The sequence below is a fragment of the Sardina pilchardus genome, chromosome 2, assembly GCF_963854185.1.
Source record: "Sardina pilchardus chromosome 2, fSarPil1.1, whole genome shotgun sequence".
Lineage (NCBI taxonomy): Eukaryota > Metazoa > Chordata > Actinopteri > Clupeiformes > Clupeidae > Sardina > Sardina pilchardus.
Genome location: NC_084995.1, coordinates 4712236 through 4737391, shown reverse-complemented (window position 1 = coordinate 4737391; position 25156 = coordinate 4712236). Strand labels below are relative to the sequence as shown.

Sequence of the window (25156 nt, the reverse complement as noted above, 5' to 3'; positions counted from 1 at the left end):
CAACAAATCATCAGCTAATTTAACAGCTAACTTAGCAATAGGGGTATACCTCCATTTGGTCAGGATTTTTCCTCTTTTTGGTTGGTGTCAACCAACAATGAAAAAATGTTGTCTGGCTGCCTTTCAATGTCTTTTTCATCTTCCCACCTGAGTTGAGAGCTTTCTGCAACCATTCATCCCAGCGACTGCGCAAAATAGTAAACAGACTTTCGGTAGAGAACGCAGGTTGGGTAATACCAAGTAGTCGGTGGGCAGGGGGGTACATTTCAGAATATTTAAAACATGATACTATCTTGCTGGATAATTAAATGAATAAAGAAAACGAACAAAACACATTCATCCAGAATATTTCATATTCAGTGTAATCTGAATTATGTGATGATATTGAGGGGGTTATATTAGCTGGATATGATTTTTGAGGGGGTCATGACCCCTGTAACCCCCCCGCAAATTACGCCTATGGCTGCGGGGAAGTCAGTTTAGGTTGTCCTGTAACAATTGCCTCTTATTATAATCAAGAATATACTGCCACTAGTACGTACATAATAGCCTATAAGGTTACGGGCGGATGCGAGCAACCCCATGCAAAAGAAGGCCTTAAGTTAACGGACAGAAAGCCTGTTTACATGTCAAACATGCATTAAATATAAGAAACGAAAAACACAAATATCACACTGTAGTGTGTCGTAAACAGTTCATGAGTTCGGGGCCACTAGTGCGCAACTGCATCGCGCAGTGAGCTGAAGGAGGACCGACACTTATTAACACAAAGCTTTGTAAAGCACTAACAACCACCCCTCAAAGTTCAAAGTCCAAACAATAAGTATAAAAATCCGACAATCCAAAACGATAACGAGATCTCCCAGATACGAAAAACAAGTTTGTTGAGTAGCCTAGTCCTTCCAACAATCTCAGCTTTTGCGTTTGTTAGATAAAAGGCATCCTGTCCTGCTGTATTCCAATGAGAAAAAAATCATCCACAAGGTAGGCTAAGGGTCACGGTAATGCATGCAGGAATATATATAACGCACAAAACTTTGTTAAGCCAGCTCCATACATAACAATGGCTGCCGCGCGCTCTCCCCGGCCTCCATTTAAACTAAGGGCAAACCCATTCATTTGTGTCCAAAACAATGCATTTTAAACCAGCTCTTCTCTTACCAGTAGCCATATAGCCATACTTTAATAATCAGATGTTATGCTCATTTTTGTAGGCTACACCTCACCGTATTTTGCCTTCGTTTAACTTTAGTTGTGCTCAATCTAAATTATTGTCAGTAAGGATAGGTCATATTACCAAATGGCGAACCTCAAAAATTATTTAGGATATAGAGCCGTGTCCACTTACGCACTACAGTTATTTTTTAGGCTATTGTTTTATTTGAGTGTTTTTGTCTACCATGGCAAACATAGTTGAAACGTTCGCTCTAAGCTATGTATTTCCAATCGGCTTTCACAATCAGCTACACAGCTGCGCCGATGATCACCATGAAAACTTGAAATGTCTATACAGAACTGCTTTCACTTCCCCGAGTCGCGAACGCAACATGCACAACAATATACCGATATTAAGCAAACACATGTATTTCCAGCTCTCAAAACCGATGAGGAAAACTCTGCAACTGCAATCTGACATGCCGAGCGTCTGTTCAATACGAAAGAACACTTTCACTTATATTACTTAGCCTATATATTTCTTATAACGAAACGAGAAGAAAAAATATGAGGACTGACCATCTCGTTTCTCTACAATTAAGCTGATTCGGGAGAAGCAGCGGACAGGAGCGCCACCACAAGCAAGCACTTCTAGCCCAAATTAACATGGCAACGTTGCCTATGACTAAAGTGTCTAAGTAGGCTAGTCCTACTAATATTACATTTGATTGGTAGCATGTTTGTAGCGCGCCAGTTTACCCATCCCCTACATCAAAACAGCTTAGAATCAATCAAATAATCAGCTGTGTCGGCGTTAGGCTGTAGGCGATTTTCTATAACCATTTTCATTCATTTCAACAATGGTTTATTGAAACGTTGTTTGATTAATTTCACCAGTCATCACCTTCATTTTAATGATTAAATGAGATTAAGGAGTCGACTATTGACAGATATGCGGTCTTCATCATTAAATGCAGTTGAAACTTTCTGCCACCTGGTGGTTGTTTGGGTACATTGCCTTAGCCTCGAAAAAAATCGGCTTGACAGCCTGCGGGATCTCTTCGGGAGTCCCGCGGGAGAAGGTGCATTCTCAACCCGTACCCACTGTATGTCCTCTTCTTGTTATTGCAGCCCTTCACACAGCATATAACCATTTTCCTCAATAGATGTGAAACTAATTTCAACTAACAACCTTACTGCAACTTCTTCTTCTCTTACTGCAACTACATGCAGGTAACACTGGTGTATTGAAGCTGCGGTGCTGCGTGGTGTCTTAGAAAAAGCCCACCTGTCACTGCCTAGCAGCAGAAAACTTTGTAGTCACGCTAGTGTATTGACGGAAGTTGAGGGTTTTCAGATGCTGCGTGGTGTCTTTGCGCCTGACAGCTGTGCTTAGCCGGTGCTATGCCCGAAAATAGTTCCAAATCTAAATTGGTCTAGTAAATCCCTTTGTGTTATTTTGCATTAATATTTGCACTCGACGTGAATGTACAGGTTACGAGAAATAATTATAAAAAATCTTGAGTTATTTGATTCACTTTTGCAACGACATGCTAGCTGGACACTTTGGAATACAGCGACTATGCTAAGCTAAGGCTAACGGGCCATTTCTAGATTAGGACAGTGGCTGGGTCGGCTACAAAACGCTTTGGCTCACTCATCCAACTCGAGGGACTGCAGGGAGTGACCCAATTTCACCTGGGGGTGGTGTGTTCCTTTAACTAATTGGCCATTTTCACGCGATGTCAGCAGCTGGGTGTCAGTTCGTCCGGTAGCAGTGATATGCAGTCATAACGTCATTTAACTTTACTCTCAAATCAAGGGAGCTACGAGAGCAATGATTGCAAACGATAACTGAACATATCGTTAGTCCTAACGTTAGGAGACCCCTGCTATACATAACAGCAACTCCAGCTAGCTAACATGTTAGCACCAAAGATCAAGTTGGTTTGATATTGGATATTCGGATACTCAATGAAAGACCGTTCCTTATTTTGGATCTCTGTCGAATATCCAATATCAAACCAACTTCACCTTCGGTGAAGCTAGCTGAAGTTGCTGTTATATATTAAGGATTAGGCTACTGACTAGGGCTGCAGCTATCAAATATTTTTGGAATCAACTATCCTATTTTCAACGATTAATCGGATAAATTAGACTTTTGTGTTTTTAAACACATATATCAATAGTGTATTATGCAACATAAAAGGCCTCTAAAAATAAGCCAGTAGCCAGTTGGCTATTATTCCTTACTAAAAAAGGTTTTTATTTACACTCAACATAAGATCCAAGCCCAAGTGGTAGGCTAGAGTTGTCTATCCATATCCTTGTCTGTCAGATATCAGAAAAGTTTATAATTATAATAAGAAATGCATGTTCTTATAAGTGTGTTTGAAAAAATATTTTATTTCAGATATTCAGGACAAAGCTATCCATGCTTTGCTGTGATGTACTGTGGGAGGCTAAAAAATAGCTTATTTGTAAAATGCTTTCTAAACTACTAAACAAAAAGTAGCCTAAGTAAAGCGAATCTGTATGCTAATTAATTTGTCTATCGGTGTCTATTGGAGATGCACCGATATGGAATTGTAGGGCCGATAACGATAACCGATATTTATCGCTTTGTTGTGGCCGATACCGATACGATAACCGAATGAATAGGGGACAACATTTAATGGGCAATTTAATTGCAGTAATTGTATACCACCAATGATGGACATAGCTCATAATAGTCCTCAGTGGTACAGCAGTCAACAACAGCAATAGCCTGGGCCTATGCGTGGCTCCTTTAAGTGAACGTGACTTCATTGAGGTGCGAGTGAGTGAGTGGCAAGGGACAGTGCATGAATCGTAAAAACTCAACACAGATGGCTAGAAGCTGTGAAGAAGCTGTGAAAAAGCTGGCGACCAAATCAGAGTTTTGTGGGAAACTTATGTATAGTTTTAGCAGCGGTTAATTCAATAAAGCTGCAACTCCTCGGAATGTACAGTATCTTGTTGTAGGCTAATTGATTCCCAATGTGCCACCTCCAGTCGAACCGCAAAAAAGATGGGCAAATTAGCGGAGTGCTGTCAAGTGAAAGTACCTTCTGTTGCGCACAACCTGCAGTGCTGCAGCGGTAATATTACAAAACCCAACTGAACGAAATGCAATACTTAGAACTACTTATCTACGGATTTGTTCCACCAAAAACGTTGTTTTTCTCCCCAGCAAAACAATTCTCTCTGAGTAGGCTGAGCTTCGCTCTCTGCTTACAGTAGGTTAAAATGAAGATCGTTCAGGAGAGGATTTTGGGCTGCATAGTTTAGTCACATAATTTGGTGACATTTTTTTAGACATAATTTGGTGACATAAATTAAACGAAGCCTCGAGGCAAAACAAATTGCCTCAAGCATTTTTTATACTCGAGTTACTCGAGTACCTCGAGTAATCGTTGCAGCCCTACTACTGACTTTACTCTCAAATCAAGGCAGCTACGTGACGGCAATGATCGGCAACGATAACAAAGAAAATGAAGATAATAAATACAAGACCTGTAAACGTATTACCAAAGCTTTTGCTTACGCCGGATGTACTGATACCCAGCAAAGCTTCAAAGCGGAAAGTGTCTGACGTTAGCATAAAAAGGTTGAATAACAAATGCTTAATAAATTATTAATTGTGTGTAGATGTTGTAAAGTGTTACCAATATTTGTTAATCAAAATACCCGTGTGTACGTAGCCTTAATCTGGTCCAGATCCTAACAATATCACATACTGCACATTAATTTAGGTTATGAGCTGTGACCATGGCAGCAGACAATCCATCAGCGCTCTATATCAAGATTTCGATTTGGTGATCTGGTGAATTAGAGATTAATGTTAGCAGATTCTACTCTGTGAAGAAACACCAGCGTTGTTTTGACTGATCATAATGTTCTACCATGGCAATTATGGCCAGACAGATGTTTACTGGAACAGCAAATAGTGAAAGGTCTTACAAAACATCCTCTGAATAAACATACCTTTAAACGTTTCACCGGAGTTTCAATGAATGTCTCATTTCTGCTCACCAGGTCCCTGAGGTAAGATGAAAAGTGCAATCCTGGTTGTACTGTCCTTTTTAGTACAACCTGCACGCCCACTTTACCTAAATGAGAGGAAAAGTTCAAATGAATAAACTCCACAAATTGAAAGATAATGCATTCAGAAGCTGCACATTCAGTGAACTTACAACAGTCATGACCACACTGCTCCTTGTTCTTACAGAAGTGGTTGCATTGTCGTTTTTCTGTTTTCAGCTTTGAGGAATCTGTATCAGTGGATAAACAAAATATATGGGTGGATTGTGAAAATATGGTAGATTTGTGGTCTGATACCAATTTGAAGGTTAGTTCATTATAGGGCTGCACAATTAATGGAATTTTAATCATGATCCTGATTCTGGCTTACCACGATGAAATTTGTGTGATCGAGCAATATTAAAAAGGTGTGCTTCACCCAATGCTCCGCAATTAAACTAATCAAGGGCTCCTTAAATGTGCCTGCATGTAGCCTAGTAATGACAGCTGTTTCCTGCATTACTCCCAGCCTGAAGTTTCCTGGATGCACTGTGGACTTGTAGCCTGACTCCAACTGACTATGTACTTCCGCTCAATTTCTTTTCCATACAGTACTCAGTCTGGAATAGCTTGATCCGCCCTCGTATACATCGGGCAAGATCACCTCCATCCAACCAGTTCCGGGGGGCGTTCTTGAAAGCGACTACATTTAGGTTGCAAGCCTATTGTCATTGCCTATTGTCATTGTCATTGCCATGACTAACTGTGCGTTCAGACCAAGAGCGACCAAAGCTGCAAAATCGCCGGAAGTAATTGACTTTGAATGGGGACGTGCGACTACAGCGACTAAAACGACCACAGCGACCAGCGTCAAAATTTGGGCGACCAGAGCAACCAAAAAAAGTAAAAAACAGTTTAACTTTATGCAAATTAGCTGTGACTTGTTACGGCTGCAAAACACTGACGACCAATCGGAATGCAGGCGTGGTTCGCTTGTGTGGATGTCATAAACGAAATCGAACGTTCAAATCTCTCACCTCATGAGCGACAGAATATTTTTAGCAGCTGCATTTTACCAGCGTCAAAAGCGACTTTGCAGCTTTGGTCGCTTTTGGTCTGAACGCACAGTAACATGTCATTACAAAACATTAGTGATTGAAATCCAATGATTTTAAACTTCAGACAAGCGTCCACCAACCTGGAAATACACGTTTGCCAATGGATCTAGGCCAGACTCTACGAAGTCAGAGTGTGGTCTTCCCAGGCTTGTAGCATTACGTTAAAAGAAAACAACGGCCGAGAAACAAATATGTGGCACAGCAGAAGGCGAAGAGCTTGTCTCTCAAAGTGGATCATCCATTGTTTGGATACGGTATATTTTGGATTTCAGGCAGGTGAAGTTAACCAAGAACAAGTCATAAACAAATCAGGGCTCTCAACTCGCACTATGAAGCACATAGGCCTATCACACAAAGTCATGCCACACATGCTTATTTCAGTCATGCCACACATGCTATATATCACGTTACATGCTAGTCCTTGCTTGCTTCCTCTGATGTAGGCTATAATAAGACTTGAGCTGATGACGGGATCCGTGAGTGAAATGATTGAACTGATGTCATGTCTGAGGAAGAACAGTGTGTCCCAAAACGTCACATGTGGTGAATAACAAGAAATAAATATTGGAGCTTTAGTGTGCAGACTTTTTTGTCCTTTTTACTGTTGCTTTTTTGAGTCCAGCACCTACTTTTAAATATTCAGATGTGCGCACCCACTTCTACACTATTGAAATGATTGAACAACAATTAAAATGCAGCCTACGTATCAGTGTTATACTTATCAACGAATAACCAAATGACTAAATGTATGGAGAAGCAGAGCTGGAGTGGCTAATCAGGAGCTCTGGGAGGATTCCTGGTAGGTCATTAACGTTTCGTTGTCACACTCTGGACTTTTTTCATACCCTTTTTCTGCCACTAGATGTCGCCAAATTTAGTTTTGGTCTAAGATGTTCTTTGTTAGTTGATGCCTTCATTATTTTCACCTGTGTCTTGTTAGTTGGCTTGTTAGTTGTCATGTGTGCTTCTTGTTAGCCAATTGTCTCAGAGTATTTAAACCCTGTATTTTGTGTTCTGCTTTGTTGAGTCTTCGCTGTGCATTCCCTGTAAGTGTTACCTTGGACGCCTCTGTTTTTGCTCTCTGCTATCTTGTGGAATACTCTGTGGATTACGCTGTGGATTGTATGGACTGTATGGTAGTGATGGCGAACTGAAGCTTTCTGAACCAGTGAGGCATTCAATCCAATTGTATCGAAAAAAGGTTCAGTACTCGAAGCTTCAGAACTCTATGAGGACATCTAGTGGTGAAAGTTTAGGATAGCCTTGTGTCACAGACTGTTTCGTAGTTATTAGCTATGAATGTCTGTGAGTCAAAGATGAATACATTTTGAACATGAGTTAATGGATAAATACATAATAACATGGATAATTAAGGTTATTTAGGGATCTTCTGTAACTTGTTTTGTGTTGAACCTGCGCGATTCAGTCACGCCTTGCACACGCCCGGACTCGAACTCGCAAAATATGAGACGGATCGGGGGTCGCGCGTGCTGACAACAGGGCCACGAGGCCAGGCTCCAAAACTGATTGCCATCAGCAGGTTTGATGCGTCTGCAAGTCAGGTTTGAGTCAATTGATTGGCGAAGTGCTTTTACACAGTGAACCTAAACCCCCGCCCAGTGTCGCGCTACGGCTTTGAATCAACTTCGAAGCAGTCACGTGGGTGTGTGTGAAACGAAGCTTCGGACGTCACGGGTCACGTGATTATCACAAAACGAATCAAGCTCCGATACAAGCTTCATCCCAAATTGGTTCATGTTTTCGATACACGCCTCGAAGCAGGGGGTTCACGGATAACATCACTACTGTATGGACTTTTTGCCTTTTTTGGATTACCTAAGTTTTGACTCATTTCTCATTAAGACGTGGTATTTTTGGATTTCCTCTTAAACTGACTTTACTTTAACTTTTTGATCTTCTGTGCTTTTGAACCTTTGGAATAAAACGCCTCAACTTAAACTGTCCTTCCTTGCCGCACTTGAGTCCTTTCCTGTCAGCTCCGTGGTCTAGTGGATTGTCTCCGGACTTTGACCTGGGAGACCCGGGTTCGATTCCCAGGTGTAACAGAAGACTCAACCATGACCGACTCAGCGGAAGCAGGCATGGATACAGGGAGCAGTGTGAATATTCCTGCTTCTGAGTTTGAACGGATTATGGCAGCTCTCAATAGCTTTGGCGCAACTATGGACACCCATGGACATGCCTTAACAGTGACACATGATACTTTGCTTCGTCATGACCAGCTTCTCCAACAACTTTTACCCTCTGGGCCTTTAGCTCCTCCGCCACCACCTCCTACTCCACTGCAACCTACAGCTCCTGAGCCTCGACTTCCGGCTCCTCAACGCTACAATGGTAACCCAGGTGGGTGTAGAGGCTTTGTAACTCAGTGCCAGTTAATGTTTGAGCTTCAGCGTGCCACGTACTCTTCTGACCGCTCCAAGATTGCATGCATCATTACTCTCCTGACTGATAAAGCGCTGGCTTGGGCCACAGCTATCTGGCAGAGTCAAGGCCCAGAATGTTCTGATGTTAGACTTTTCACAGACTATATGCTCAGGGTGTTTGATCAGACCGCCGTAGGACAGGAGGCTGCAAAAAAGCTACTTCGGCTCCAGCAAGGGAACAGCAGTGTTTCTGATTATGCCATAACTTTTCGTACCTTGGACCTAGAGAGTGGATGGAATCATACTGCCCTTATTTCTGCTTTTCTCAATGGTCTGTCTGACTCTTTAAAAGATTGTCTTGCTACTAGAGAAGTTCCAGATGACCTCGAGTCCCTCATCACCCAGTCAATTCGCCTGGATAACCGGCTTCGTGAGCGGAGGAGAGATCAAGTCTCCACAGCAGGGTCGAGCCGTTTCCCTCCATGTTGGACCCTCCTCTGCCTCCTGATGACCCTGAACCCATGCAAGTCGGACGCACTAGCCTTTCCCAAGCTGAGAAGGATCGCTGTCGACGGGAGAAGTGCTGTATTTATTGCGGCAAACCCGGCCATTTCCGCCTCGCCTGCCCAGAGCTCCTGGGAAAAGACCAGTCCCGTTCAGCCGAGGGAGGGCTGTGACGGGGGCCACCTTCTCTCCCAACTTCCCAGAGACTGGGGTTTTTCTGTCACTTACCATCACCTGGGGGGACCACACCCATCCCTGCCAAGCCTTGGTAGATTCTGGTGCAGCTGGGAATTTTATCGATTCACGTCTTGCTCACAAACTGAAGATTCCTCTGGTCACCCTGGACACTCCGCTTTCTGTCTCTGCCCTGGGTGGTCAGCCTCTTGGTGACGGTAAGGTGACCTCTGTCACCTCTCCTCTTCGCGTCCAGATTGCTGATCACCTTGAAGAAATCTCCTTGCACCTGATCGAGTCTCCTGAGTTTCCTGTGGTTCTTGGCTTCCCATGGCTCAGACTGCACAATCCCCACATTGACTGGGCTACCGGGTCAATCCTAGAGTGGGGCCCTACTTGTCATGCTACGTGCCTCTTCCCTAGTCCCTCAACTGAGTCCAAGTCTCCTGATCCCGTCGAGCTATCCAGTGTTCCCACCGAGTACCATGATCTGAAAGAGGTATTCAGCAAGAAAAGAGCATGCACTCTTCCACCCCATAGATCTTACGATTGCACTGTGGACCTCTTGTCGGGCTCCAGTCCTCCACGGGGGCGCATCTTCTCACTCTCGCTCCCCGAAAGAAAGGCGATGGATGAGTACATCAAGGATGCCCTCTCCACTGGGTTTATCCGCCCTTCGACGTCTCCAGCTGGGGCGGGCTTCTTCTTCGTAGGCAAGAAGGATGGCGGACTGAGGCCATGTATTGATTACCGAGGCCTTAACAAGATCACGGTACGCAACAGATATCCACTCCCGCTGATTTCAACTGCTTTCGATCTCCTCCAGGGGGCAACAATCTTCTCCAAGTTGGATCTGCGTAATGCCTACCACCTCATACGCATCAAGGAGGGCGATGAATGGAAAACTGCCTTTAACACCCCCTCTGGCCATTATGAGTACCAGGTGATGCCGTTTGGCCTCACTAACGCCCCAGCAGTGTTCCAAGCCCTAATAATGATGTTCTGCGGGATATGATTAATATCTTTGTTTTCGTGTACCTGGATGACATCTTGATCTTCTCCAAGTCCCTGCGCGACCACCACCATCATGTCCGTCAGGTCTTGCAGAGACTCCTAAGGAACCACCTGTTTGTTAAACCTGAGAAGTGCGAGTTCCATGTCACTGAAGTTTCCTTCCTCGGCTTCATCATTAAACAGGGACAGGTTCAGATGGATCCTGGGAAGACAAGAGCCGTGCGGGAGTGGCAAGTCCCTAAGTGCGTCAAAGAGGTGCAACAGTTCCTTGGCTTCGCCAACTTTTATCGACGGTTCATCAGAGGCTTTAGCTCGGTAGCTGCCCCCATCTCTGCTTTGACAAGGAAAAGTGGGCTACCAATCGCCTGGTCCCAGGAAGCGGACCGGGCTTTCCAGGCTCTCAAGAACCGCTTCTCCTCCGCACCTATTCTAGTGCTGCCCGATCCTTCCTCTTCTTTTGTTGTTGAGGTGGATGCATCTAGTGTGGGTGTTGGAGCCATCCTGTCTCAGTGCTCTCCCGAAGGGAAGTTGCATCCGTGTGCCTTCTTCTCCCACCGCTTGACACCCGTGGAAGCAAGGTACGATGTGGGGGACAGAGAGCTGCTGGCGGTTAAGATGGCACTGACAGAGTGGCGGCACTGGCTGGAGGGGGCTCGACATTCTTTTTTGGTGTGGACGGACCACCGGAATCTCGAATATCTTCAGCAGGCCAAACGTCTTAATCCTCGGCAGGCTCGGTGGGCCTTATTTTTCAGTCGATTCGACTTCACCCTGTCCTACCGACCTGGCTCGAAGAACGGGAAGCCGGATGCCTTGTCCAGGCAGTTTCGTTCCAGTGGCTCTGAAGAGGATTTGAGGACAGTCCTCCCGCCTTCCCGCATTGTCGCACCCGTTCGCTGGGGAATTGAGACCACGGTCAAGCAGGCTCTCAGGCAGGACCCTGGCCCTGGCAATGGACCTGAAGGACGACTGTTTGTTCCCAGAAAGGTCAGATCTAAGGTTCTCCAGTGGGGACACTCCTCGCACCTTACAGCCCATCCAGGTGCTCACAGGACCTTGGAGTTCCTGGAAAGACGCTTTTGGTGGCCAGAAATAAAGGAGGAGGTCAAAGACTTTGTGGCTGCCTGCCACACCTGCGTTCGCAGCAAGGATCCGCGTCAGCGCCCTCAGGGGTTACTGCACCCTTTGCCTGCTCCCTCTAGACCCTGGTCTCACTTGTCTATGGATTTTGTCAATGGACTTCCAGTCTCTGAAGGTAACACTGCTATTTTAGTAGTTGTCGACAGGTTCTCTAAGGCCTGTCGGTTTATCCCTCTGCCTAAATTGCCTTCTGCTCTTGAGACTGCTAAGATTGTTTTTAACCATGTCTTTCGAGTTTTTGGCCTACCTCAGGACATCGTCTCCGACCGGGGTCCCCAGTTCTCCTCACGGGTGTGGCGAGCCATCTGCCAGCTCATCGGTGCCTCAGCCAGCCTTTCATCTGGGTTTCACCCGCAGTCCAATGGGCAGACCGAGAGGATGAATCAAGAGATGGAAGCCGCCCTGAGGTCTCTGGTTGCCGGGAATCCATCATCATGGAGCCTCCACTTGCCGTGGGCGGAGTACGCTCACAATACCCTCCAGTCGTCCTCTACGGGGCTCTCACCCTTCCAGTGCCAGCTTGGATACCAGCCACCCTTGTTTCCAGATCAGGAGTGTGAGGTTGCTGTGCCTTCAGCCTTGCACTTCGTCAGGCGGTGTAAGCGGACCTGGAAGAGGGTATGCCAAGCTCTTCTTCGCACTGCCAAGCAGAACCAGAAGCAGGCCGATCGCAAGAGGAGGCCGGCTCCCCGTTTCCGGGTGGGACAGCGGGTCTGGTTGTCCTCCAGGGATCTACCTTTACGGGTGGAGTCCCGTAAACTGGCTCCACGGTTCGTCGGGCCTTTCAAGGTAATTCGGAGGGTAAATCCTGTGGCCTACAGACTTGAACTGCCCAGGTCCATGAAGGTCCATCCCACCTTTCATGTTTCCCGTCTTCGGCCAGTTCTGACCTCCCCTTTTGCCCCGGCCCCCGAGCCCCCACCCCCACCTCGGATGTTCCAGGGCCAGCCAGTCTACTCAGTCCGCCGGTTGCTGGACTCCCGCCGGGTACAGGGTTCTGTCCAGTATCTGGTGGATTGGGAGGGGTATGGGCCTGAGGAACGCTCATGGGTCTCCTCTCGGGATATTGTCGACAAGACTTTGATCAGAGACTTTCATCAGCAGTTCCCTGACCGTCCTGGGAACGCCAGGAGACGTTCCTAAGGAGGGGGAGTTCTGTCACACTCTGGACTTTTTTCATACCCTTTTTCTGCCACTAGATGTCGCCAAATTTAGTTTTGGTCTACGATGTTCTTTGTTAGCTGATGCCTTCATTATTTTCACCTGTGTCTTGTTAGTTGTCTTGTTAGTTGTCATGTGTGCTTCTTGTTAGCCAATTGTCTCAGAGTATTTAAACCCTGTATTTTGTGTTCTGCTTTGTTGAGTCTTCGCTGTGCATTCCCTGTAAGTGTTACCTTGGACGCCTCTGTTTTTGCTCTCTGCTATCTTGTGGAATACTCTGTGGATTACGCTGTGGATTGTATGGACTGTATGGACTTTTTGCCTTTTTTGGATTACCTAAGTTTTGACTCATTTCTCATTAAGATGTGGTATTTTTGGATTTCCTCTTAAACTGACTTTACTTTAACTTTTTGGATCTTCTGTGCTTTTGAACCTTTGGAATAAAACGCCTCAACTTAAACTGTCCTTCCTTGCCGCACTTGAGTCCTTTCCTGTCAGCTCCGTGGTCTAGTGGATTGTCTCCGGACTTTGACCTGGGAGACCCGGGTTCGATTCCCGGGTGTAACATTCGTAAGCTTAAATATACTGTTTTTGACGTTCATTTGCTGCGCCCTCACAGCACTTCAGCAGCCTAGCGCAATCCTCACTCACAGTGGCCCTCACTTATCAACAGAGCGTAGAAACCAGCGTATATCTGAGCGCAGAAATCATCTTACGACGGGGCTCGCGTGCCTATATTATGCTCATTTTAATGGCCTCGCCCCTAGAATTTACGACATGAAGGTGCATTATACGTCCAAAAAAGATCATTAGTGATCTCGAGCCACAGTGACGTCCAGCTGAACCTTGTTAATTTTGACAGCTAGAAGCTGTCATCAAGGAAGGCGGGAAACTAGAGCAATTTGAGCGCAACAGACTTTATTTTCGCAGAGAGAACGCATCATACTATAAATACATTCATTACAAAACCGTACGACACTGAAATTTGCCCTTTTAAAATATATATGCCTAGGCCTAATTCATAAATGTTGCGTTTGCCAAAGAGAAAGTAATCATCGCCTATGGCTATTCTAAGCCATGAAATATGTCAATATAATATGCTTCATTACAGAAAATAGGCTGCACATGTTCAGGAAAGGTGTTATGTCCGAGATAGTCCATCAATTCAACTTTCTAATGCACCGCCGATTTACTGCTGCGCGATGCATGCCGCCTGAAAAACTTGCGTACACGAGTTCAGACTAGACGTGAGATTTGAGCGTAGCCACCGATCACGTTCACATTGATAAATGCCATACTTTGCGTGGAAACAAGCGTACGCCTGTGTTACGCCTGTTTTTGAGGGCCAGTCTCCCCAACTATTAACAAAGTAGCATGCACAAAAACTGCTAGGAAGTCACAGCCAAGTCTATATTTGCAGTGATTTAGGGGAGTAAATCTGTGGGGGATGAATTTGGGTGAGCTAGATAGGAGTACCTCCATCTCAACAAGTTCAAGTTCAACGTTTATTAAATAAGCTTTTATAAGTATTGAAATTCCTTGTGTCAATTCAACTACAGAAATAAATTAAAAAGGAAAATAAATAAATAGATACTATATAAAAAAGAGGGGTTTGGGAGCACCAAGGGACACCCAGGAGCAGCAGCAAAAACTCCTTGTGTGTGAGGGGCAGGGGAACCCTAAGGGCATGCATGTGTGATGTCTTAGGTCACTGTAATCAGTGGTCAAATTGCATCCGACACCAACTACAAAATGATACATTTGGTGGCAAGGTGGCCAGGCTCTACCCACGATGCAAGGATCTTGCGATAGAGTGAGCTCCACAATATTTTCGAGGCAGGTGGGGTGAATGGACTCCTTCTTGGCAACAGTGGATATACACTTAAAAGCTGGCTGATGACACATTGACTGCTCCGAGGACTCAGCAAGAATGGCGGTACAACAACACCCATGCCACCACTCGGTCAGTCACTGAGCGTTGCATCGGAGTACTTAAGCGTAGGTAAGCGCAAAGCACAAGCGGTTCACTGATAGCTGTTTTTTTTTTTGTTTCTGCCTCCACTCTGACAATTTCCTTTTCCACAAGGATCTGTTGCAGATCTGGGGCCTCATTTATAAAACTTTGCGCATGATGTTCGCCAGAAGATGGCATCCTCATTTATAAATGATGCGTACGCACAAAAGAATGCGTACGTCTCGTTCTACGCAAGCTTTTGTATTTATAAAAAGTGAACTTGACGGTAAAATGTGCGCACCTCCACGCAAGCTCTAACCCATGCGTATGTACAAAAAAAGGGAAAAGCAGAAAGTGCAACCTCAGGAGGAAACAGGTACAACGACCCGAAATTGGTTCAATAATCGAAGTTTAACTCAAATATAACATCAAAGACATAACTGACTTAACCTAATCCTGTTAACTCATTGGCTGCCAGCGATTTTCAGTGCAGAGCGCTCCATACTGCCAGACGTTTTACAGCATTTTGACTGTTTTTCCAAGATCCACCGAACGGTGAGCTTTATGACTATGTAAACACCGAAGGTACCGAATGAAAGAGTAGACTCTCTTCTTTCACCAGGAAGAAACGGTTTGTTTCTATCGTTTTCCGTTCTTTAGTAATCGTCAGTAGGACATGGGTTAGTTTTGCTAAAAACACCTGTTTTTGACCAAAACATGGAGAAAACGATCTTTTTGTGAAAATCAACTTTTTAACGTTAGCGATTCAGGAGTATGTCTACCACGATTGCACTGTTATCTCGTCAGTCTCGTCAAGGTTGCTAGGGACTCTGATGGTCGCTAAAGACTCTGAACAGGACGGTAGACTTAGCAAGCTAGCACTAGCAAAGTTGTTGTTAGTCTATATAGCAATATCCAATGTAAATGGATCATACCGTTCACGTGTTTTCCATCCTTGATGTAAGAAGTAAGCATATTTATTCCCTGCATCGCGTGCAAACTAGATCCACTGTGGTCGATCTTCAGTGTCTTTGCTTGTTGCATGCTGCATGCTGTCTCTGCATGTGCACTATAGGCAGATACTAATCATCCAAATGGCACTGCTGTCATCTAGCGGTTGGGATCGCTAGTACAGTCTGTTTACAAGCCTGAAACTCTGCCAGATCGTACCCAGGAGCCCTCCCCATTGAAAAAGGCAATTGACGTCTATAGACGTCAATGGCAGTGAATGAGTTAATCTAAAACATTGTTGATTGTTGTTTGGTGCGCCCGTCAAAAATTCCATCTTATTTGAGGCAAGAAAGACTGTACACATTGTATGTTTTGCTAATGATCCACTTATGGCTTTCATGCATGTTGTGGTATATGTCAATAGTACATCAAGGCTCAAACATGTTGCTTATTAGCTTGCAAATGGTAGGCTACATTAAGAGGGATTTGCCTGGCCGCGGCAGTGGCGCAACTGGCTGGGGCACCTGCACCGTACGCTGGCGACCCGGGTTCGATTCCCGCCCCGTGGTCCTTTCCAGATCCCACCCCGACTCTCTCTCCCACTCACTTCCTGTCATTCTCTCTACTGTCCTGTCCAAATAAAGGCATAAAAAGCCCAAAAATAAATCTTTAAAAAAAAAAAAAGAGGGATTTGCCGAGAGGTACCTGCCCCAATCATGCCATCCCAGTCTCGCTGGAAGTGCTGACTTGCATCGGCTTTCTTGCCACTGGCTAAATCGAGAACTGGCTGCCGAATTTTGCCAGACGTTTTAGGAGGTGTAATTGCTTTATCACCAAACTACATCAACTTTCCTTACACGGTGGGTGAACAGGCAAATAAAAACGCAGCAAAGTCTATAATTTCGCATTTGACTCGCATGGCTTCTCATACCACTGCTATGCTGATGACACACAGCTTTATCTGTCCTTTCCACCGGATGACCCCTTGGTCTCCACACGAATCTCAAACTGCCTCTCAGATATATCAACATGGATGAGGGCACACCACCTTCAGCTAAACCTCTCTAAAACAGAATTGCTGGTCCTCCCAGCCAAACCTACAATTCATCATGACATCAACATCAAAATCGACTCCTTGTCTGTTGCACCCACCAGGACTGCAAGAACATTCACATTTAAAAATGTACTTGAAAGTAACGCAACAGTTCCTTTCTGAAGTAACTAGTTACTTTTATCATTTGTAAGCGAGTAACTAATGTAGTTACCTTTTGAAAGTGGTAACTAGTAACTGTAACTAATTACTTTTAAAAAGTAACTTGCCCAACACTGCTACTTACTACTTGCTGAAAAACACAATGCATGGGAAAACAGCATAAAGTAGTTTAACAATGGACAACAACTGAAATCAAGCACCTAGAGGTAATGCAAAACATCTAATGAACGATGCCTTTCTTGCAAGATTACAGATCACATTTTTTAAAACAAGTGAAATAGAAAATGCATTATACCTTTATGTAAAGCATCTGTGCAGTTAACATTGTTTGTGAGAGTTGTGGTCTGTGCTCTGTGCTCTTGACTTGTGACTCCTACTTCTATAGCTGGGTCATCCACAGTCATGCTACTTCCTTTCGGAATTGAGGACGGAGAACTCTCAAGGCTCGAGTTTCTAACTCCAAATGGTTTTGCAGAGTAGAAAACACTGACTCTCTGGTGAATGTCTAGTCCAACTTCAAATGAAAATCATAGGGCATGCATTACTGAAAGTTAATTATTTAGTTAATGAATTAGTTAATTAATAAATAAGACAATAGACTGCATTTACAAGGCAACAACAATGCATTTGCAAGTCATTCAACAATCTCTGACACAAAACAAAAAACATGCCTGCCAGCCTTTAATATAAAAACATGATGATACTCCTTCAGGCAATTCTATTTTTTTCAGCACTGGACAAAAATTTGTATTCACATACTTCAGCACCATGAGCAACATTGCAACATGTTAGCTAACATGATAGTGTTCACATACTGACCATTCTTGAGACTTTCTTTTTTGACAGATAAACCAATATAAACACTGATATAACATTATAGTCAGCTGGCACAAAACCATCGATCATTGAAATAATTACTCACTAAAATGTAGTCTACCCATCCTGAATTAAAATAGGATCACAGCTCCAGGGTGCTTGTGTTTGAGATACTGAATGCATCACTGCCGTGCCATGAATGAATAGCTTTACAGAGTCTGAATTTAACCTGTTTTGTTGCTTTATTTCTCACATCTAAAGACAATTCATTGAGTTTCTAGTCACAGTCTAGTCACAAGCCAGTCTCAGATTAGGATTTTGCAAAGACTGTGGGTCACTATTTACAAGACTGCTGCTAGATTCCTTCAAATTATTTCCATTGTGCACTATGCTACATGTCATCATCAACAGGAACTCATATGATAGCCTACTCATATCAAAGTCATTTTTTTCGCGTTTCTGCAGCATTGTTTCATGTGTGACGTCCCTAACAGATATAGAGCTGTTCTGTCACGTAGAATAATTAGACTAATAATTTATAAGAAATGAAATGACAAATAGTCATATAAGCTACAGCTGTCGCCTATTTTGCCCCTTCCTGTTTTGTGTTGGAACGAGGTCACTATTGGTTTTTAATGTTCACGTCACTATTTGCATGAGGCACAACTGAAAAGACTTCCGATAATATCAAACATGCTTGATATTGTCGTAACGGCAAAACTAGAAAAAGACTGACTCCGACGGACTTAAAACCGCTAAGATTGGCACCTTACACTAAACAATTTAAGGCTGGCTTACATTGCACGATTTTGGTCTGTTTTAACAGTCGGCGACTAAATTTCCAAAATCGGGCGGAAATCTTGGGAGTTGTACTAGAATCTCAGCGTGCTCCCGTCATCTAAATCGTTTAGTGTAAGGTGCCAATCTTAGCGGTTTTAAGTCCGTCGGAGTCAGTCTTTTTCTAGTTTTGCCGTTACGACAATATCAAACATGTTTGATATTATCGGAAGTCTTTTCAGTCGTGGCTCATGCAAATAGTGACGTGAACATTAAAAACCAATAGTAAACTCGGTCGAACACGAAACAGGAAAGGGCAAAATAGGCGACAGCTGTAGCCTATATGATTATTTGTTATTTAATTTCTTATAATTTATTAGTCGGCTATTCTACGTGACAGAACAACTCTATATCTGTTAGTGATGTCACACATCAAACAATGTTGCAGAAACGCGAAAAAATTACTTTGATACGAGTAGGCTATCATGTGAGTTCCTGTTGATGATGACGTGTAGCCTAGTGCACGATGGAAATAATTTGAAGGAATCTAGCAGCAGTCTTGTAAATAGTGACCCACAGTCTTTGCAAAATCCTAATCTGAGACTGGCCTGTGACTAGACTGTGACTAAAAACTCAATGAATTGTCTTTAGATGTGAGAGGGTCTGAGACTGTAGTCTTTCAAAAATCTTTTCCAAATCTTTGCAAAGTCTGTCAATGTAAGGTAGGCTTAAGTTGACGGGAGCGCGCCGCGATTCCACTACAACTCCCATGATTCCCGCACGATTTTGGAAATGTAGTCGCCGACTGCTAAAACAGACCAAAATCGTACAATGTAAGCCAGCCTCCAGGTGCACCTCCATCTTCAGTGAGTAAAAGTCCTACCACATATCTGTGCCATCCATTCATTTAAACCAGCTGGTTCTAATTAGCACAACTCTTCAGCTAGGTAGATTAGCTAAGGCTTAGTTCACACTGGCAGTCGAAATCAGATGTCTTGCATATCCGATCAGAACCTGATCTTTCTGACTGACTGTTCTCATTGCATATTGCAAGTGATCACATCCGATCTTGGCGTGCAATGCTCAGATCCGATATAAATTACACACACCTGATCTTTCTGACTGACTGTTCTCATTGCATATTGCAAGTGATCACATCCGATCACATACGATCTTGGCGTGCAATGCTCAGATCCGATATAAATTACACACACCTGGATTCATTAGGTAGAGTTGTACAAAACCAAGTCGTCATGGATAAAAGTGGATTTATTTTTGATATTTTCCAACTTATTATGTGTCACCCTTAACCCCAGCTAGCATGTATCTAGAGGACCACTGGTGGCGTCTAGATGGCCAGCCGCCGGTGGTACGCCAACTGTGGTCCGCCATCGGACCGCTGCCAAACACAAATAACCTGGCGGGCTGTGAGTGGCGCCCCGTGGTGGTGCGCGAGGGCACGCTGGTGGCGATGGTGGTGGCTTGCCACCCTCAGACCGCTGGAGGACCGCTACCCATTTTGCTGACAGCAACGGACACCAGCGTAAAGGCCGATTCATACCCTACGGTTGAGACGGATACAGACGCTTTCGTCCGGTCCCGGAGGTGGTTTCGTCCGTCAGGAGGTCCGTAGCCAGAGACCTTAGCAATCCGGAGTGCTCCGGGCGAAACGGAGCAATACCACCGCAAATCGCGGCGGCAGTATAGAGTCAAGTTCCAACCATTCGCAAAAATCGACGAAGAAGAGAGACATTTGGACATTTGAGTAAATTTAAGTGTTATTTTGTCGAGGACTGTGGTATCACACATAACATAAATTACCGAACTTGCTAGCACTGGCAATTTGACATTAGCGGGCTAACCAAAGGTACAATCTGGCTAAACGGAGATTGTAGCTGTTAACTTTAGGTTGCCAAAGCCAAAAGTCGTGATGATGGTGTGTTGTCAGGTTTAGTTAACATTAACTGTTGGATGGCAATAAACTTGACGTGCCTCTGCAGGCTATGCCTACAGTGGGTACGGGTTGAGAATGCACCTTCTCCCGCGGGACTCCCGAAGAGATCCCGCAGGCCGTCAAGCCGATTTTTTTCGAGGCTAAGGCAATGTACCCAAACAACCACCAGGTGGCAGAAAGTTTCATCCCGCATTTCAAAATGATGAAGACCGCATATCCGTCAATAGTCGATTCCTTAATCTCATTTAATCATTACAATGAAGGTGATGACTGGCGAAATTATTCAAACGACGTTTCAATGAACCATTGTTGAAATGAATGAAAATGGTTATAGAAAATCGCCTACAGCCTAACGCCGACACAGCTGATTCTTTGATTGATTCTAAGCTGTTTTGATGTAGGGGATGGGTAAACTGGCGCGCTACAAACATGCTACCAATCAAATGTAATATTAGTAGGACTAGCCTACTTAGACACTTTAGTCATAGGCAACGTTGCCATGTTAATTTGGGCTAGAAGTGCTTGCTTGTGGTGGCGCTCCTGTCCGCTGCTTCTCCCGAATTGTGTGGCAAATCAGCTTAAATTGTTAAGCAATCAGCTTAAATGTCAAATCATATTTATTTCTCTTTGTCGCCATGGTATTGGGGGAAACGCGGAGAAACGAGATGGTCATGGAGTGAAATTAGGTCCAGTGATCTGATAATTTGCTGCGCAATTGACCAAGCAACCGCGGACCGACAGAAAAAGAAAGCAAACGTTGCTGCGGAAATGCTTGCTAATTTGATGTGTTTAAACATAGAGCCATACAATTAGGTGTGTCTGTTATTATGATAATTTTCGAGCATAACTGCTTGTCCATAGCTCAGTGACAGGTGTTAATAGCCTTGCCATAAGCACTGCTGCAGGTGCTTCTTTTATTATGCGGTTAGAGCATAAGCGCTTACTCATATAGACTATAACTCAGGGACAGGTGCAAAACCACCAACTGGGATGGATCGAAGGGCAAGCAAGCACTGCCACACAACGTGAAGGCCTTTGTGTTGTCAACACTAAACAGAAAGTTTCCTACGATGGGGAGAAGTGGCCGCAAGGACTGCATCGATAAGATCAACGAATACAGTAATGTTTTACAACCCAGCTGGTATCCGCTGTTCATTCCGACATATCCCCACTCGGCGGTAGGCCTAGGCCTATTTAACTTTTTTTTTTAACGTGCCATTCCGACATGAGGTCATTAATAGGCTATTAATGTCATAACTATTAGGCTATCATTAGGCTTACTATGCATGGCTGTAGGCAGCTATGAGGCCACTGAGATCTGGACCTCATCGGTTTTGTGAAAGCCGATTGGAAATACATAAGTTTAGAGCGAACGTTTCAACGAACGTTTCAACTATGTTTGCCATGGTAGACAAAAACACTCAAATAAAACAATAGCCTAAAAAATAACTGCATGCGTAATGGACACGGCTCTATATCCTAAATAATTTTCGAGGTTCGCCATTTGGTAATATGACCTATATTCTTACTGACAATAATTTAGATTGAGCACAACTAAAGTTGCACGAAGGCAAAATACAGTCCTAAAAGCCTATTCTATATAGCCTGGCCAATATTGTAGATGTGCAAAAGCAGCATTTGCGTGCGTGCTTGCCGGTGAGGTGTAGCCTACAAAAATGAGCATAACATCTGATTATTAAAGTATGGCTATAGGATATAGGCTAGAGAAGAGTTGGTTTAAAATTCAAGTGTAGTAAAAAAGTTTGTGCACATCCCCGGTCAAGGTGCAGAACAAGAGTAGGCTAAATCATAAAAAAATGGAAAAAGGTTCGCACACTTGAAATCCTTCTTTTTTGATTTGATTTGATTTTCTTTATCACAAAGGAATGACGTTTCGACTGTGTGGTCTTCTTCAGATTAAAATTCAAGTACGTGCGCTATTTAACCCCTCGAGACCGACTGCAGTCTGCTGACACAGCCAGACGACTCTCCCAACCCATTCATTCGTTTTGGCCGATATAACCCATTCATTCGTTTTGTGCGTATATAGATTCCTGCATGCTGCATTACCGTGACCCTTAGCCTACCTTGTGGATGATTTTTTCTCATTGGAATACAGCAGGACAGAATGCCTTTTATCTAACAAACGCAAAAGCTGAGATTGTTGGAAGGACTAGGCCACGCAACAAACTTGTTTTTCGTTTCTGGGAGATCTCGTTATCGTTTTGGATTGTCGGATTTTTATACTTATTGTTTGGACTTATGGACAATGAACTTTGAGGGGTGGTTGTTAGTGCTTTACAAAGCTTTGTGTTAATAAGTGTCGGTCCTCCTATCCTTCAGCTCACTGCGCGATGCAGTTGCGCATAGTGGCCACGAAGTCATTAACTGTTTACGACACAATACATGATATTTGTGTTTTTCGTTTCTTAGATTTAATGCATGTTTGACATGTAAACAGGCCTTCAGTCCGTTAACTTAAGGCCTTCTTTTGCATGGGGTTGCTCGCATCCGCCCGTAACCTAGACTATTATGTGCGTAGTGGCTGCATACTCTTGATTATAATAAGAGGCAAATTGTTACAGGACAACTTAAACTGACTTCCCCAATGCTTCCCCGCAGCACATTACATTTTAATATAGGCTAATATAGGATGAACAAAGTCTATGCTATATTAAATCCAGTAGCCTAATAATTCTATGTGCCACGTCCGATTTCGCAAGTGATGTAGTAGGCTACGTTTAAACATCGACAAACGTCTGTGAGACTACCCATTTCATGAAGAGCAATTGTCTTGTGCGATCATTCCCCCTCCCCCACACTTGTCTAACCAGTTCACTAGACATTATATATGCGGCATTGAGGACGATTGCCTCCCTCCCCCCTCTCTCTCGACAGACACTTCCTGACACTAGGGCTCGGGATCATGACATCAAAACTTCGCGGGCACAGCCACATTGGCAGCTTCACTCCTTAGTTTACTATGGATTTACTCCCGCCTTTTAGTGTGTTCCTGTTACCTGTTACTTAGTTTTTGCCTTCTTGGTAGTATGTTGCTGTGTAGTGGGGTGTAACAGTGCAACCCACGATCGCAAGAGGAAAAGAATAAATCGCTACTATATTTCTGCTTCTTGTCTTGTGCATCTGAATGAATGGATATTACGTTCAGTGCGCTACCAAATGGCGGCGATATTCCTAGAATGCAAGGCGTGTGCCCGAGCCCTATTATGTAAATGTAAATGTGTGTGTGTGTGTGTGTGTGTGTGTGTGCGTGTGCGCTGAACCACGAATTCACATATTAACTTTTCTTTTCAGCAGACATCGCAATCATAAAAAAAATCGCAAAACTTTTTAATAAAATAATGCCTCTTGTCTTAATGGGTTCCGGAGGTTCGTAGAGTAAGTTTTGAACCCCGGTCGCTGACGTATGATAAAGATGCCTTAACCAGTTACGCCACAGTTCGAGTGTCAATCTTTTCGCACTTAGCCAAGAAATATAAAGGATTCAGTCAGTCGAGTTCATTTATTCGCGGCATGCACTTGAAACGCCGATCAAAAGTTCTGACATGTTAAACTGACGTTAGTCATTAATTCACCACATGATAAAATGCTATTATATTGACGCACAGTAGCCCACGGTAGTCTATGTCTATCTCTGAATCAACATGAACATGCATAACGAGATCCATATATTCTAAGTTGCTAGAAACTTCTTTTGCGGAGCTAGGCCTACTAGTCGATGGTTACAATGAATCACCCTCACTGCCCTATCGCATATCTGACCATCCATTGTTACAATGTTACAAAATGCGCGATCTTCTGCATGTAGCCTACGGTTATAAGTAAAGTGACATGATAGGCATGTAGGCCTATTAAAGATATTTCTGTTAAATACATTTTATTTTCAGTTGTCAAAAGTGGTGGGACAAAATCTGTGATAAAGTGCTGGGTAAGCTACCCAGCGTCGCCGGTTAAAATGAACATGCCTCCGTTTTAAAATAGCCTATAGGCCTACACATTTCTAAGTATTCCTAGCATAAATGTAGCCTAAATGTCCATCTTGTCCATCTCTTTCGTCTTCGCCTTGACAATAATAGCCTATTCACGGAAATGCGGTCTTGTAACCGTAATGAATTAATGAATTAATCTAAGGTTGCCTATATCGAGTCTTTCAGGTTGAATTGAAGGCTTCTAAAACCATTTTCATTCATTTCAACAATGGTTTATTGAAACGTCGTTTGATTATAATTTCGCCAGTCATCACCTTCATTTTAATGATTAAATGAGACGGATTAAATGAGACGGATATGCGGAGCATTTCTCTCCCTCTCCATTGACCAAAACGTTGCTCTGGCATCTCTGCTGGACTGACTGAGTTATAGGCTACGTCGAGTGAGAGAGCCAGCTGTGAGGTACGCTGTAAAACATTCGAAAACTCTGAAAGTGCAATCTGACATGCCGAGCGTGATGTCTCTTTTCTCCGCTTGTCACCAGCGCGGTGTCTTCGGGTTTTTCCGTGTTTTCCGGTATGAGCCGAACCTTCATTTTATTAAGGCGGTCTTATGTTGCCCCCTTGCGGTTGCAGTTTTAATTAAAGTCCCGTTGCTTCGGGAGTCCCGATGTGCGGGAAAGAAAGGAGCATTCTCAACCCGTACCATCTGTAGATATCATAAAACGAACTGAAAGCAGTGTTGCCAGACTTTAAAGTCAACCGTCAAGACTCAAACCACCAGTAGCAGATTTAAGACTGTCTTGTGGGGGCAGCCGTGGTGTACTGGTTAGGGCTTCGGGCTTGTA

At 43.9% G+C, this 25156-nt stretch overlaps 1 protein-coding gene across 2 annotated transcripts in view; it reads right to left on the bottom strand.

Moving 5' to 3' along the window:
* The window catches only part of hfm1 (helicase for meiosis 1), a 276877-nt gene that overhangs the window by 34656 nt on the left and 217065 nt on the right, over positions 1–25156 (bottom strand). For both annotated transcript variants that reach the window (XM_062517215.1, XM_062517224.1), the window contains 3 exons: positions 17108–17326; positions 5370–5447; positions 5161–5285 (listed from right to left, as the gene is read on the bottom strand). In XM_062517215.1, coding sequence (XP_062373199.1) covers positions 5161–5285; positions 5370–5447; positions 17108–17326 — 422 coding nt within the window. The remainder of the gene's footprint in view (positions 1–5160; positions 5286–5369; positions 5448–17107; positions 17327–25156) is intronic.